This window comes from Manis javanica, chromosome 12, assembly GCF_040802235.1.
Source record: "Manis javanica isolate MJ-LG chromosome 12, MJ_LKY, whole genome shotgun sequence".
In the NCBI taxonomy this organism is placed as follows: domain Eukaryota; kingdom Metazoa; phylum Chordata; class Mammalia; order Pholidota; family Manidae; genus Manis; species Manis javanica.
The window spans coordinates 64,963,541-64,977,871 of NC_133167.1; the positions used below are offsets into that span (position 1 = coordinate 64,963,541).

The following is a 14,331-nucleotide window of genomic DNA, read 5'->3' on the forward strand; positions in this document are numbered from 1 at the left end:
TTCTTTAGCAGTTGAGGATTTAACTCTTTTCCAATACCGTTCCCTTCCCATCTTTCCCTTTCCCACAAAAAAAATTATGTCACAATTTAGTTAAATCATTTTTGAGATAAAATAAGTATTGTTCTCTGAAGAGGCAGGTAATAATACTATGATTCCATTTCTTTGCTTACATAACTGTTTTCTATGGTTAAAATAATTGTCTTTTTTCCATTTGCTTTGATGATTGGTGATTGTATATCTCAATTTTTTCCATATGTTCTATAAGTCCTATCAAATGTATATTGATTTTAGTTTTCAAATGTTCAACTAATATTAAATTATTTATGTTATTATTTCTTTTAAAATTTTGGTATCATTAATCTACAATTACATGAGGAACATTATGTTTACTAGGCTCCCCCCTTCACCCAGTCCCCCCCATAAGCCCTATTACAGTCACTGTCCATCAGCATAGTAAGATGCTGTAGAGTCACTACTTGTTTTCTCTGTGTTGCACAGGCCTCCAAATTCCCCGCCCCCCCCCCCCGCCACATTATACATGCTAATTGTAATGCCCTCTTTCTTTTTTCTGCCCCTTATCCCTTCTTTCCCACCCATCCTCCCCAGTCCCTTTTCCTTTGATAATTGTTAGTCCATTCTTGGGTTCTGTGATTCTGCTGCTGTTTTGTTCCTTCAGTTTTTCTTTGCTCTTATACTCCACAGATAAGTGAAATCATTTGGTACTTGTCTTTCTCTTACTGGCTTATTTCACTGAGCATAATGCCCTCTAGCTCCATCCATGTTGTTGCAAATGGTAAGATTTGTTTTCTTCTTATGGCTGAATAATATTCCATTGTGTATATGTACCATATCTTCTTTATCCATTCATCTACTGATGGACACTTAGGTTGCTTCCATTTCTTGGCTATTGTAAACAGTGCAGCGATAAACATAAGGGTGCATCTGTCTTTTTCAAACTACGCTGCTGTATTATTAGGGTAAATTCCTAGAAGCAGGATTCCTGGGTCAAATGGTATTTCTATTTTGAGCTTTTTGAGGAACCTCCATACTGCTTTCCACAATGGTTGAACTAATTTACATTCCCACCAGCAGTGTAGGAGGGTTCCCCTTTCTCCACAACCTCACCAACACTTGTTGTTGTTTGTCTGTTGGATGGTGGCAATCCTTACTGGTGTGAGGTGATATCTCATTGTGGTTTTAATTTGCATTTCTCTGATGACTAGCGATGTGGGCATCTTTTCATGTGTCTGTTGGTCATCTGAATTTCTTCTTTGGAGAACTGTCTGTTTAGCTCCTCTGCCCATTTTTTAATTGGATTATTTGCTTTTTGTTTGTTGAGGTGCATGAGCTCGTTATATATTTTGGATGTCACCCCTTTATCAGATCTGTCATTTATGAATATATTCTCCCATACTGTAGGGTACCTTTTTCTTCTATTGATGGTGTCCTTTGCTGTACAGAAGCTTTCAGCTTGATATACTCCCACTTGTTCATTTTTGCTTTTGTTTCCCTTGCCTGGGGAGAAATGTTCATGAAGAAGTCGCTCATGTTTATGTCCACGATATTTTTGCCTATGTTTTTTTCTAAGAGTTTTATGGTTTCATGACTTACATTCAGGTCTTTGATCCATTTTGAATTTACTTTTGTGTATGGTGATAGACAGTGATCCAGTTTCATTCTCTTACATGTAGCTGTCCAGTTTTGCAAACACCATCTGTTGAAGAGGCTGTCATTTCCCTATTGTATGTCTGTGGCTCCTTTATTGTATATTAATTGACCATATATGTTTGGGTTAATGTCTGGAGACTCTATTCTGTTTCACTGGTCTGTGGCTCTGTTCTTGTGCCAGTACCAAGTTGTCTTGATTACTGTGGCTTTGTAGTAGAACTTGAAGTTGGGGAGAGAGACTCCCCCTGCTTTATTCTTCCTTCTCAGGATTGCTTTGGCTATTCGGTGTCCTTGGTGGTTCCATATGAATTTTAGAACTATTTGTTCCTGTTCATTGAAAAATGCTGTTGGTAATTTGATAGGGATTGCATTGAATCTGTAGATTGCTTTGGGCAGGATGGCCATTTTGACAATATTAATTCTTCCTAGCCAAGAGCATGGGATGATGAGTTTCCATTTGTTAGTGTCCTGTTTAATTTCTCTTAGGAGTATATTGTATTTTTCAGGGTACAGGTCTTTCACTTCTTTGGTTAGGTTTATTCCTAGGTATTTTATTCTTTTTTGATGCAATTGTGCATGGAATTGTTTTCCTGTTTTCACTTTCTATTAGTTCATTGTTAGTGTATAGGAAACTCACAGATTTCTGTGTAATAATTTTGTATCCTGCAACTTTGCTGAATTCAGATATTAGTTCCAGTAGTTTTGGAGTGGAGTCTTTAGGGTTTTTTTATGTACAATATCACGTCATCTGCAAATGGTGACAGCTTGACTTCTTCTTTACCAATCTGGATTCCTTGTATTTCTTTGTTTTGTCTAACTGCTGTGGCTAGGACCTCCAGTACTATGTTGAATAACAGTGGGGAAAGTGGGCATCCCTGTCTTGTTCCCCATCTTAGAGGAAAAGCTTTCAGCTTCTCACTGTTCAGTATGATGTTGGTTGTGGGTTTATCATATATGGCCTTTATTATGTTGAGGTACTTGCCCTCTATACCCATTTTGTTGAGAGTTTTTATCATGAATGGATGTTGAATTTTGTCGAATGCTTTTTCAGCATCTATGGAGATGATCATGTGATTTTTGTTTATGTGGTGGATGATGTTGCTGGATTTTCGAATGTTGTACCATCCTTGCATCCCTGAGATGAATCCCACTTGGTCATGGAGTATGATCCTCTTGATGTATTTTTGAATTTGGTTTGCTATATTTTGTTGAGTATTTCTGCATCTATGTTCATCAGGTATATTGGTCTATAATTTCCTTTTTTGGTGCAATCTTTGCCTGGTTTTGGTATTAGGGTGATGCTGTCTTCATAGAATGAGTTTGGGAGTATTCCCTTCTCTTCCATTGTTTGGAAAACTTTAAGAAGAATAGGTATTATGTCTTCTCTGTGTCTGATAAAATTCCGCGGTAAATCCATCTGGCCCAGGGGTTTTGTACTTGGGTGGTTTTTGATTACTGCTTTAATTTCGTTGCTGGTAATTGGTCTGTTTAGATTTTCTGTTTCTTCCTTGGTCAGTCTTGGAAGGTTGCATTTTTCTAGAAAGTTGTCCATTTCTTCTAGGTTTTCCAGCTAGTTAGCATATAGGTTTTCATTGTATTCTCTAATAATTCTTTGTATTTCTGTGGGGTCTGTCGTGATTTTTCCTTTCTCGTTTCTGATTCTGCTAATGTGTCTTGATTCTCTTTTTCTCTTAATAAGTCTGGCTAAAGGCTTATCAATTTTGTTTATTTTCTCAAAGAACCAGCTCTTGGTTCCATTGATTTTTTTCTACTGTTTTATTTTTCTCAATTTTATTTATTTCTTCTCTGATCTTTATTATGTCCCTCCTTCTGCTGACTCTAGGCCTCATTTGTTCTTCTTTTTCCAATTTCGATAATTGTGACTTTAGACTATTCATTTGGGATTGTTCTTCCTTCTTTAAATAGTCCTGGATTGCTATATACTTTCCTCTTAGAACTGCTTTCACTGTGTCCCGCAGAAGTTGGGGCTTTGTGTTGTTGTTGTCATTTGTTTCCATACTTTGCTTGATCTCTACTTTAATTTGGTAATTGATCCATTGATTATTTAGGAGCATGTTGCTAAGCCTCCATGTGTTTGTGAGCCTTTTTGCTTTCTTTCTACAACTTATTTCTAGTTTTATACCTTTGTGGTCTGAAAAGTTGGTTGGTAGGATTTCAATCTTTTGGAATTTACTGAGGCTCTTTTTGTGGCCAGTATGTGGTATATTCTGGAGAATGTTCCATGTGTACTTGAGAAGAATGTGCATCCTGCTGCTTTTGGGTGTAGAGTTCTCTAGATGTCTATTATGTCCATCTGTTCTAGTGTGTTGTTCAGTGCCTCTGTGTCCTTACTTATTTTCTGTCTGGTGGATCTGTCCTTTGGAGTGAGTGGTGTGTTGAAGTCTCCTAGAATGAATACATTGCATTCTATTTCATCCTTTAATTCTTTTAGCATTTGTTTCATGTATGTTGGTGCTCCTGTACTGGGTGCATATATATTTATAATGGTTATATCCTCTTGTTGGAGTGACCCCTTTATCATTATATAGTGTCTTTCTTTATCTCTTGTTTCTTTCTTTGTTTTGAAGTCTATTTTGTCTGATACTAGTACTGCAACACCTGCTCTTTTCTCTTTGTTGTTTGCATGAAATATCTTTTCCCATCCCTTCACTTTTACTCTGTGTGTGTGTTTGGGTTTGAGGTGAGTCTCTTGTAAGCAGCATAAAGATGGGTCTTGCTTTTTTATCCATTCTATTACTCGGTGTCTTTTGATCAGTGCATTCAGTCCATTTACATTTAGGGTGATTATTGAAAGATATGTACTTATTGCTATTGCAGGCTTTAGATTTGTGGTTACGAAAGGTTCAAGGTCAGCTTCTTTACTATCTTACTGTCTAACTTAGCTCACTTATTGAGCTATTGTAAACACAGTCTGATGATTCTTTATTTCTCTCCCTTCTTAGTCCTCCTCCTCCATTCTTTATGTGTTAGTTGTTTTATTTTGTTCTCTTTGTGTTTCCTTTGACTACTTTTGTGGGTAGTTGATTTTATTTTATTTTTTGCCTTTAGTTACTATTTGGTTGGTCTCCTTTCTTTGCTGTGATTTTATTTTCTCTGGTGACATCTATTTAGCCTTAGGAGTGCTTCCATCTAGAGCAGTCCCTCTAGAATACCCTGTAGAGATGGTTTGTGGGAGACAAATTCCCTCAACTATTGCTTGTCTGGGATTTGTTTAATCCCTCCTTCATATTTTAATGATAATCGTGCTGGATACAGTATTCTTGGTTCAAGGCCCTTTTGTTTCATTGCATTAAGTATATCATGCCATTCTCTTCTGACCTGTAAGGTTTCTGTTGAGAAGTCTGATGATAGCCTGATGGGTTTTCCTTTGTAGATGACCTTTTTTTTTATCTCTCTGGCTGCCTTTTATACTCTGTCCTTGTCCTTAATCTTTGCCATTTTAATTATTATGTGTCTTGATGTTGTCTTCCTTTGATCCCTTTTGTTGGGAGATCTGTGGGCCTCCATGGTCTGAGAGACTTTTTCCTCCCCCAGTTTTGGGAAGTTTTCAGCAATTATTTCTTCAAATACACTTTCTATCCATTTTTCCCTCTCTTCTTCTTCTGGTACCCCAATAATGCAGATATTCTTCCATTTGGATGGTCACACAGTTCTCTTAATATTCTTTAATTTCTGTAAATCCTTTTATCTCTGTCTGCATCAGCTTCTCTGTGTTCCTGTTCTCTGATTTCTATTCCATTAATGGCCTCCTGCATCTCGTCCATTCTGCTTTTAAGTCCTTCCAGAGATTGTTTTATTCCTGTATTCTCCCTCCTAACTTTATCCATTAGCTCTTCCATTTTTCTCTGCAGCTCCATCAGCATGGTTATGACCTCTATTTTGAATTCTTTTTCAGGAAGATTGGTTAAATCTATCTCCCCAAGTTCCCTCTCAGGGGATGTCTGGGTTATTCTGGTCTGTATCAAATTCTTCTGTTTTCATGGTAATAGAGGTAGTCATGGGCAGTTCATGCATGTGTCAGCTGGGAGAACAAAGTCCCTTCCCGCTTGCTCATTGCCTTCCTCTCCTGTGAGAACAGCAAGCCCTAGCAGATGTGCTGGGCAGCTGCATGCCTCTGAATCTGGCCCGGGGGGCTGTGGAGGCAACTCCACGTGGCTGCCATGGACGTGGCTGTCTCAGGCTGCTGCTCTTCTATAGCAGGGATGCTCCAGAGGGGGAATGGGTGGGAGGCTGTTTATCACTGGGAGATGCCTCAGAGCTGCACTGCCACCCAGGGGGTTAGGGCACCCAGAGTTTCCTGGTATTCCCAGCTGGGTGGGCCGAGTGTGCCGGGATGTTTCTGTCCAGCTGTGAGGCTCCTGTCCCTTTAAGACTTTCAAAAGGCACTCACTTTTCTTTGCCCCAAGGGTGCCTGCTGTGGGGACCTGTTCACAGGTCTTACTGTCCTGTTTCCCTAGTAGGCAGCACCCCATGCACTGTGTGTCTGTGCTCCCAGTGCGGATGAGTAGGGCTTGGTGTTTAGCAGTCCTGGGCTCCCTCTCCCTCCCCGCTCTGACTCCTCTCCTCCCACCGGTAGCTGGGCTGAGGAGCGCTCAGGTCCCGCCAGGCCATGGCTTGTGTTTTACCCCCTTCGTGTGGCACTGGGTTCTCCCAGATGTAGATGTAGCCTGGCTGTTGTACTGTACCTTCTGGTCTCTCTTTTAGGGATAGTTGTATTTGTTGTATTTCAAATATATGTATGGTTTGGGGAGGAAATTTCCACTGCCCTACTCATGCCGCCACCTTGGCTCCTCGTTATTAGTTTTCTTAGAGCTCTCCTATCCAGAGGCTTCGATCCTTCTCTTGCTTCTAGACTGCTTTCTCGCTAGGCCTCCTGCTCAGCTTTCATTCTGGGACTTCCCTGTGCCATGTTTCTGGGTCGCACTTTCTAGTTCCAGAATCACCTGCCTTCTTTCTTGATTTACTCCATCTTGCTAAAATACATCCTTGAGTAGCTTCCTAAGAAAGAGTATACAGAAAGTAAATTTTTTGAAATCTTATCTGAAAAGGTTATCATATGGAGTCATACTTGCTTTAGTTTGATTGGATATAAAATTCTGGATTCAAAATTCAGAATTTTGTTTTCATGGTTTCATTAGTCATCTGGCTTTCAGTATCGCTATTGAGAGATGTGATACCATTTATGGTCTTTATTCTATTTATGTGATCTGGTTCGTGTGTTTTGTTCTCTTCTTACCTCCTTTCTTTCTCTCCCTACCCACCACCTCTCTCTGCCTCTCTGAAAGATTTCAGGATCTTTATCTCTGCAGCTTTAAAATTTCACAGTTATATATCTAGATAAAAATCTTTTTCATCATTTTGCTAAACATTCAATTGTTGCTTTCAATCTGGAAATGCATATTAAAAATTTTTTAAGTTTTTATTTGTACTCTTATTGTTACTTTTGCATAAAATCTTACTGTTGGTTCATGGATATAATACTTTCATCTCTCCACGTCATTTTGGTATAGTACAGACTTTGTTCTGAATGCTAACTCCGTCACTCACTATATGTGATCCTGAGCTGAGGCTTTCAGTTTTTAAAAATGAGAATCAACTTTGTGTTGATTAACTCTATACATTTCCTACTATAAAAAATCTGTATGAACCTTACAATAAACTTAGAAAAAAGCAGCAAAATAAGAAATCATTTTAAGAAATCATTCAAAACAATCAGTTTTAACAGCTTGGTACTTTTCATTAGCTTTCCATGTTGACCCATGTATCTCCTAACCATATTACAGGCTTTTAATAGTAATAGCCTGTAAAATAGATCAGTAATTAGAGTTCTAGTTCTAGGCCCTGAGTTATAAATACATTGGAAGATTAAATGTTGAATCTAACAACTTTCACCTTGAATTAGTTTCTACTTACAGTAACAGAATACACTAATATATCTATATATCCAGGCTATTGTGTTCAAAGTCACCTATTTTTGTGATGGCTAATGCAGGCTGGGGTCATGAAATGTATACTGATATGAATAGATGTTTTTGTTTGCTTTCAAAAATAACCTATTTTAAATGATTTTATTTTTTTCTGGCAAGTTCTTTGTGGGCTAGTTCTCCACCTGGGGCAAGTTTGCTGTGAATTTGATGAGACCAAATTAAGGCAAGGGCAAGACGTTGGGAGTTTAAGAGTTGTTTTACTCTCACAGCAGGAGGTCTCAGCCTCTCTTCACTCGCTGGCTTCCCTCCTCTGCTGTACCCACTCGCTGCTTCTGCACTCCGGCTTAATTTTCTGGGAGCCCAGGGATTCCCTGGCTCTCTCCACACTCTCTCAGCTCTCTACTGCCCTGCACCGGCACCTGGAGGAACTCTGTGGGCAGGTCTCTGGTAACTGGTGGAAGCCTGACTGATCACATGCTGGGAACTGTGGTGGAGGGGGAAAGAAGGGATGTTTCCTCCCTTCCTCTCCCCTGGGACAGTACTCCCAGTGACTGACCAGCCCCTCTGTCCACAGGAAACATTCCATAGAGGTGCAAACAGGCTCTTCTGTATATATACAATGGCCACTATTTAGGCCAGATGTGAATCCTGGTCAAAATTCCCATTTGCTCCACATATTAGCATGTAGATATGTATATTTCTTGTATGTATGCAAAAAGAAAGTCAGGACAAAGGTAGTTTCATAGTGATTCGGTCTGGGGGGGGGATTAGAAATAGGCAGATAGTGGTTGGGGGAGGAAAGGCACTTGATACTGTATATTTTAAATATTTTAAATTTGGGTGACATGGGAATATATTCACCATTCAAACAATAAATCAGAAGTGTATATATTTATTGTTCCTGATTATAGAATTATTTTTAATTACATGTTTTTAAAGAAATGAGATATTTAAAAGAAATACAAAAAAGTATTAAGAGATAAAAGTCAACCATAATCTCATACTCCAGAGATAACTACTTTTAACATTTGATAAATTTCTTCGTTATATATACACTATAAACTTGTACTTACATATATTTGCAAAGCTAAAATATGCTATGTAGTGTTTTATAGATTCTGCTTTCCTCTCTACTTACCAATTATATTATTTGTGTTTTCCCATGTCATTGAGTATAACTTATTTAACTGTTTCCCCATTATTAAATATTTAGCGACTGTTCCCAATTCTTTGCTATTATAAAGAAATTTGAGATGAAGTACATGGTACATAAAACTTAATGTACATCTCTGATTATTTCTTTGATAAATTTCTAGAAGAGAAATGACTGGATCAAAAGCTGTGACCATTTGACAGGCTCTTGTTAGATATTCATATGTTCAAAGATATTTTTCTTTGTGATAGGAATAATACACATTTTTCCCCCAAGGAACATATGAATGATAAAAACATCAGCAAAGCTGTAGAACAACAGCAGAAAGAGGAGGAAGATGAAAAGATTAGAAAATTTATTAAAGCAAAAAAGCATCTTACACAAATGAGGAAAGAAAAAGAGGCTGAAACACATAGGTAAGCTTTTAAAATGATCTGTGTGATAAAATGAAGTACTATCTGAGATTATTATATCAAGAATCAGAAGTTGTGATATGAGAGTTTCATTATTTTATATAAGGAAATACAGGTTTCATTATTTTGAATATGACCAGAGGATTTAGTGATGTGATGTTTTCAATTTGGGGCATGTGAGTTGGCAGCTGCCTTGCAGTATCAAGGAAGTCTATTTAGGAGATGGTTGAAAAAACACTGGACATCTTTGCTGTAGGACAGGGGCATGGACTGGAAACCTCTGTGAGCCTTTGACACCTAAGTAGTGGTTGGCACTGGGGATACAGGTGAGCTCACCTAGGGTGAGCAGCTAAGAAATGAAGGTGGCATAGTCCAAGGAAGTCCATGTTTAAGGGTCAAATGGAGAAAGAAGATAGCATGACGACCGAAGACTAGTTTCCAGAGATTGGAGGGAAACCAAAGAAATGGGAAGTGGGGAAAGTTTCAGTAAGGAGAGAGCACTCATCAATTAATTCCTTATCAATAGAGGAATTAAATGAGATTAAAAAGTGAAGGATCCAAAGATGGTGGCATGAGAGGTGAGACAGAGAACTCCTCCCAAAACCACAAATAGTATGAAAATGTAGTTAATTAATATAACTAACCCTAAAACAGCAACAGGATAGAAGGCTGAACCAGACTGCATACAGAACTCATGAGCAGAGCAGACCTCAGGAAACAGGGTAACGAAAGCCTTCATCCGGCTGGACCTGAGCCCTTCCCCCACCCCAGTTCACCGGCGGGAGGAAGAGAAATGGAGCAGGAGAGGGGGTGGAAGCCTAGGACTGCTGAACACCCAGCCCTGGAGGTCTGTTTTGTGAACAGAAACCTACATTGTGTGGTGCTCTGGAGGATGGGGAGCTGGGACAGGCAGAGTGTTTGAGAGACTGAGATTCCAGCTGTTTGTGGAGGAGGGGATCCACACCCAGACGCTCTGTGTCAGAGGAAAGGCAGGCGGTCTGAGAGGCTTACTAGCAGCGACAGGGCTGCTGAAGGAGCGGGGTTTGCACGGAGCTTGCTGTGCAGGGGAGGGAGAGCTGGACAAGATTGTATGGGTGTGTTCTGCCCAGATTCTGGGGAACTTTGAGGAACCTCAAGTGCTCCATCCCCCTGGATGCCTACTCAGCTCCAAGACTGGCCCACTGTGATATGCAACCTGCTGCACCTTCCTCCTAGCCTGCTGGCACCAGTTTGCAAACTGGGAGTCACTGTGCTGGCATCAGGCCAGCCAGGGGGAGGCCTCACCTACAAAAGCTAGAGATGCAAAGCACAGAGGCTTACACTTGTGTGTTTGGCCCACTGACACTGCAGACGGAAATCAGGAAACATATTTTCCCTCTCCCCAGGTACCAACTCCACTACCCTATGACCCCCAACCTCACTCTAGGGGCTGAGCATCTCCAGGGACTGGACCTTCTGGGCACTAGTTGGCACCACACAGAAATATGAAACATCAAAAGAACATGGTTCAGACCAAAATCTCACAAACCCCAGACAAAGGGCCAAATGAAACTGAACTCAACAATCTTGCTGAAAGAGAGGTCAAAATAAAAATTATAAACATGCTTATGGAGGTACAGAAAAATATTTAATAAGTCAGGAACGAATTTAAGTCGGAGACTCAATCATTAAGAAATTCCATATCTGAAATGAAACATACAATGGAGGGATTTAAAGGCAGATTAGATGTAGTAGAAAAGACAGTAAGTGGAATAGAAATTAGAGAAGCAGAATACAAAGAAACTGAGGTACACATAGAAAAAAGAATCTCTAAGACTCAAAGAATATTGAGAGTACTGTGTGACCAATCCAAATGGAACAATATTCACATTATAGGGGTACCAGAGGAAGATGAGAAAGAAAAAGGGAAAGAAAGGGATTGAGGAGGTAATTGCTGAAACTTCCCCAATCTGGGGAAGGAGATAGTCTCTTAGGTCATGGAGGTGCTCAGATCTCCCAACACAAGAGACCCAAGGAGGGCAACAACAAAACATATAATAATTAAAATGGCAAATATCAAGGATAAAGACAGACTTTTAAAAGCAGCTAGAGTGAGTGAAAAAAAGATCACATACAAAGGAATACCCATCAGGCTAACATCAGACTTCTCAGCAGAAACCTTACAGGCCAGAAGGGAGTGGTATGATATATTTAATGCAATGAAGCAGAAGGGCCTTGAACAAAGAATACTCTACCTGGCAAGGTTATCATTTCAATTTGAAGGAGGGATTAAACACTTTTCAGATAAGCAAAAGCTGATAGAATTTACCTCCCACAAACTGTCTTTACAGTGCACTTTGGAGAGACTCCTATGGATGGAAGTATTCCTAAGGCCAGATAGATGTCACCCAAGGGATAGACAAAGAGTACAGAATATGATTCATAACATATGAAGATTGGAGGAGGAAGTAAAAGGAGGGGGAAAAAAGAACCTTTAGGTTGTATTTGTAATAGCATATGAAGTGAGTTAAATTGGACTGTTAGATGGTAAGGGAATCACCTTTGAACCTTTGGTTACCATGAATTTAAAGGCTGCAATGGCAATGAGTACATAACTATAAATAATCACCCTAAATGTAAAAGCTCTGAATGCACTAATCAAAGACATAGAGTTACTGAATGGATAAAAAAACAAGACCCATCTATATTCTGCCTACAAAAGACTCACTTCAAACCCAAGGATATACACAGACTGAAAGTAAAGGGATGGAAAAAGATATTTCATGCAACTAATACTGAGAAAAAAGCAGGAGTTGCAGTACTTGTATCAGAAAAAGTAGACTTCAAAACAAAGAAAGTAACAAGAGACAAAGAAGGACATTACATAATGATAAAGGAGTCAGTCCAACAAGAGGATATAACTATTATAAATATCTATTCACCCAACACAGGATCACCTACATAAGTGAAACAAACACAAACAGAATTAAAGGGGGAAATAGAATGCAATGCACTCATTTTAGGAGACTTCAACACACCACTCACTCCAAAAGACAGATCAACCAGACAGAAAATGAGTAAAGAGACAGAGGCACTGAACAACATATTAGAATAGATGGACCTAATGGATATCTACAGAACACTCCATCCAAAAGCAACAGGATACACATTCTTCTCAAAAGCACATGGAACATTTTCAAGAATAGACCACATACTAGGCCAAAAAAGAACCTCTGTAAATTCAAAAAGATTGAAGTTGTACCAACCAGCTTCTCAGATCACAAAGGTATGAAACTAGAAATAAATTACACAAAGAAAATGAAATATTCCATGGACACATGGACGCTTAATAACATGCTCCTAAATAATCAATGGATCAATGACCAAATAAAAACAGAGATGAAGCAATATATGGAGACAAATGACAACAATAATTCAACAACACAAAATCTGTGGGATGCAGTGAAGGCCATGCTAAGAGGGACAAATATTACAATACAGGCATACCTCAGGAAAGAAGAACAATCCCAAATTAACAGTCCAAACTTACAAATTAATGAGACTAGAAAATGAAGAACAAATGAGGCCCAAAGTAAGAGGAGGAACATAATAAAGATTAAAGCATAAATAAATAAAATTGAGAAGAATAAAATAATAGAAAGAACCAATGAAAGTAGGAGCTGCCTCTTCAAGAAAATTAACAAAATAGGTCCCCAGCAGACTTATCAAGAAAAAAGGAGAGTCTACACACATAAACAGAATCAGAAATGTGAAAGGAAAAATCACTACAGTCACCACAGAAATACAAAGAATTATTAGAGAATACTATAAAAAATTATGTGGTAACAAACTGGATTACCTAGAAGAAATGGACAACTTTCTGGAAAAATACAACCCTCCAAGTCTGACCCAGAAAGAAATAGAAAATCTGAAGAAACCAATTACCAGCAAATAAATTGAATTGGTAATCAAAAAACTACCTAAGAACAAAACCCCTGGACCAGATGGTTTCACTGGTTGCTAAATTTTAGCAAACATTTAGTGATGACCTAATACCCATCCTCCTTAAAGTTTTCCAAAAAGTAGAAGAGGAGGGAATACTCCCAAACTCAGTCTATGAGACCAACATTACTTTAATAAAAAACCAGGCAAAGACAACATGATAAAGGACAATTACAGACCAATATCCCTGACGAACATAGATGCAAAAATACACAACAAAATATTAGCAAACAAGATTCAAAAATACATCAAAAACATCATCAATCATGATCAAGTGGGATTCATCCCAGGGATGCAAGGATGGTACAACATTCGAAAATCCATGATCATCATCCACTACATCAACAGAAAGGACAAAAACTACATGATCATCTCTATATATGCTGAAAAAGCATTTGACAAAATTCAACATCCATTCATGATAAAAACTCTCAACAAAATGGGTATACAGGGCAAGTACCTCAACATAATAAAGGCCATATATGACAAACCCACAGTCAACATTATACTCAGCAATGAGAAGCTGAAAGCTTTTCCTTTAAGATTGGGAACAAGACAAGGATGCCCACTCTCCCCATTTCTATACAGCATAGTACTGGAAGTCCTAGCCACGGCAATCAGACAACACAAAGAAATACAAGGAATCCAGATTGGTAAGGAAGAAGTCAAACTGACACTGTTTGCAGATGACATGATATTGTACATGAAAAACCATGAAGAATCCACTCCAAAACCACAAGATCTAATATCTGAATTCAGCCAAGTTGCAGGATACAAAATTAATACCCAGAAATCTGTTGCATTCCTAGACACTAACAATGAGCTAACATTAAGAGAAATCAGGAAAACAATCCCAGTCACAACTGCATCAGAAAGAATAAAATACCTAGGAATAAACCTAACCAAGGAAGTGAAAGACCTATACTCTGAAAACTGCAAGACACTCTTAAGAGAAACTAAAGAGGACACTAATGAATGAAAATTAATCCCATGCTCTTGGTTAGGAAGAATTAATATTGTCATAATGGCCATCTTGCCTAAAGCAATCTATAGATTCCATGAAATCCTTATCAAAATACCTACAGCAATCATAAATGAAGCACAGCAAATAGTTCTAAAATTAATATGGAATGACAAAAGACCGAAATAGGCAAAGCAATCCTGAGAA

The 14,331-nt window shown here is 38.7% G+C and overlaps 1 protein-coding gene across 6 annotated transcripts in view; it reads left to right on the forward strand.

Annotated features, from left to right (window-relative positions):
- CFAP210 (cilia and flagella associated protein 210) overlaps positions 1–14,331 on the forward strand; it is a 120,675-nt gene that overhangs the window by 76,236 nt on the left and 30,108 nt on the right. For 4 of the 6 annotated variants that reach the window (XM_036995042.2, XM_036995043.2, XM_036995044.2 and 1 more), the window contains one exon: positions 9,046–9,185. The exons of the other annotated variants lie outside the window; for them this stretch is intronic. In XM_036995042.2, coding sequence (XP_036850937.1) covers positions 9,046–9,185 — 140 coding nt within the window. The remainder of the gene's footprint in view (positions 1–9,045; positions 9,186–14,331) is intronic. 6 annotated transcript variants of the gene reach the window in all.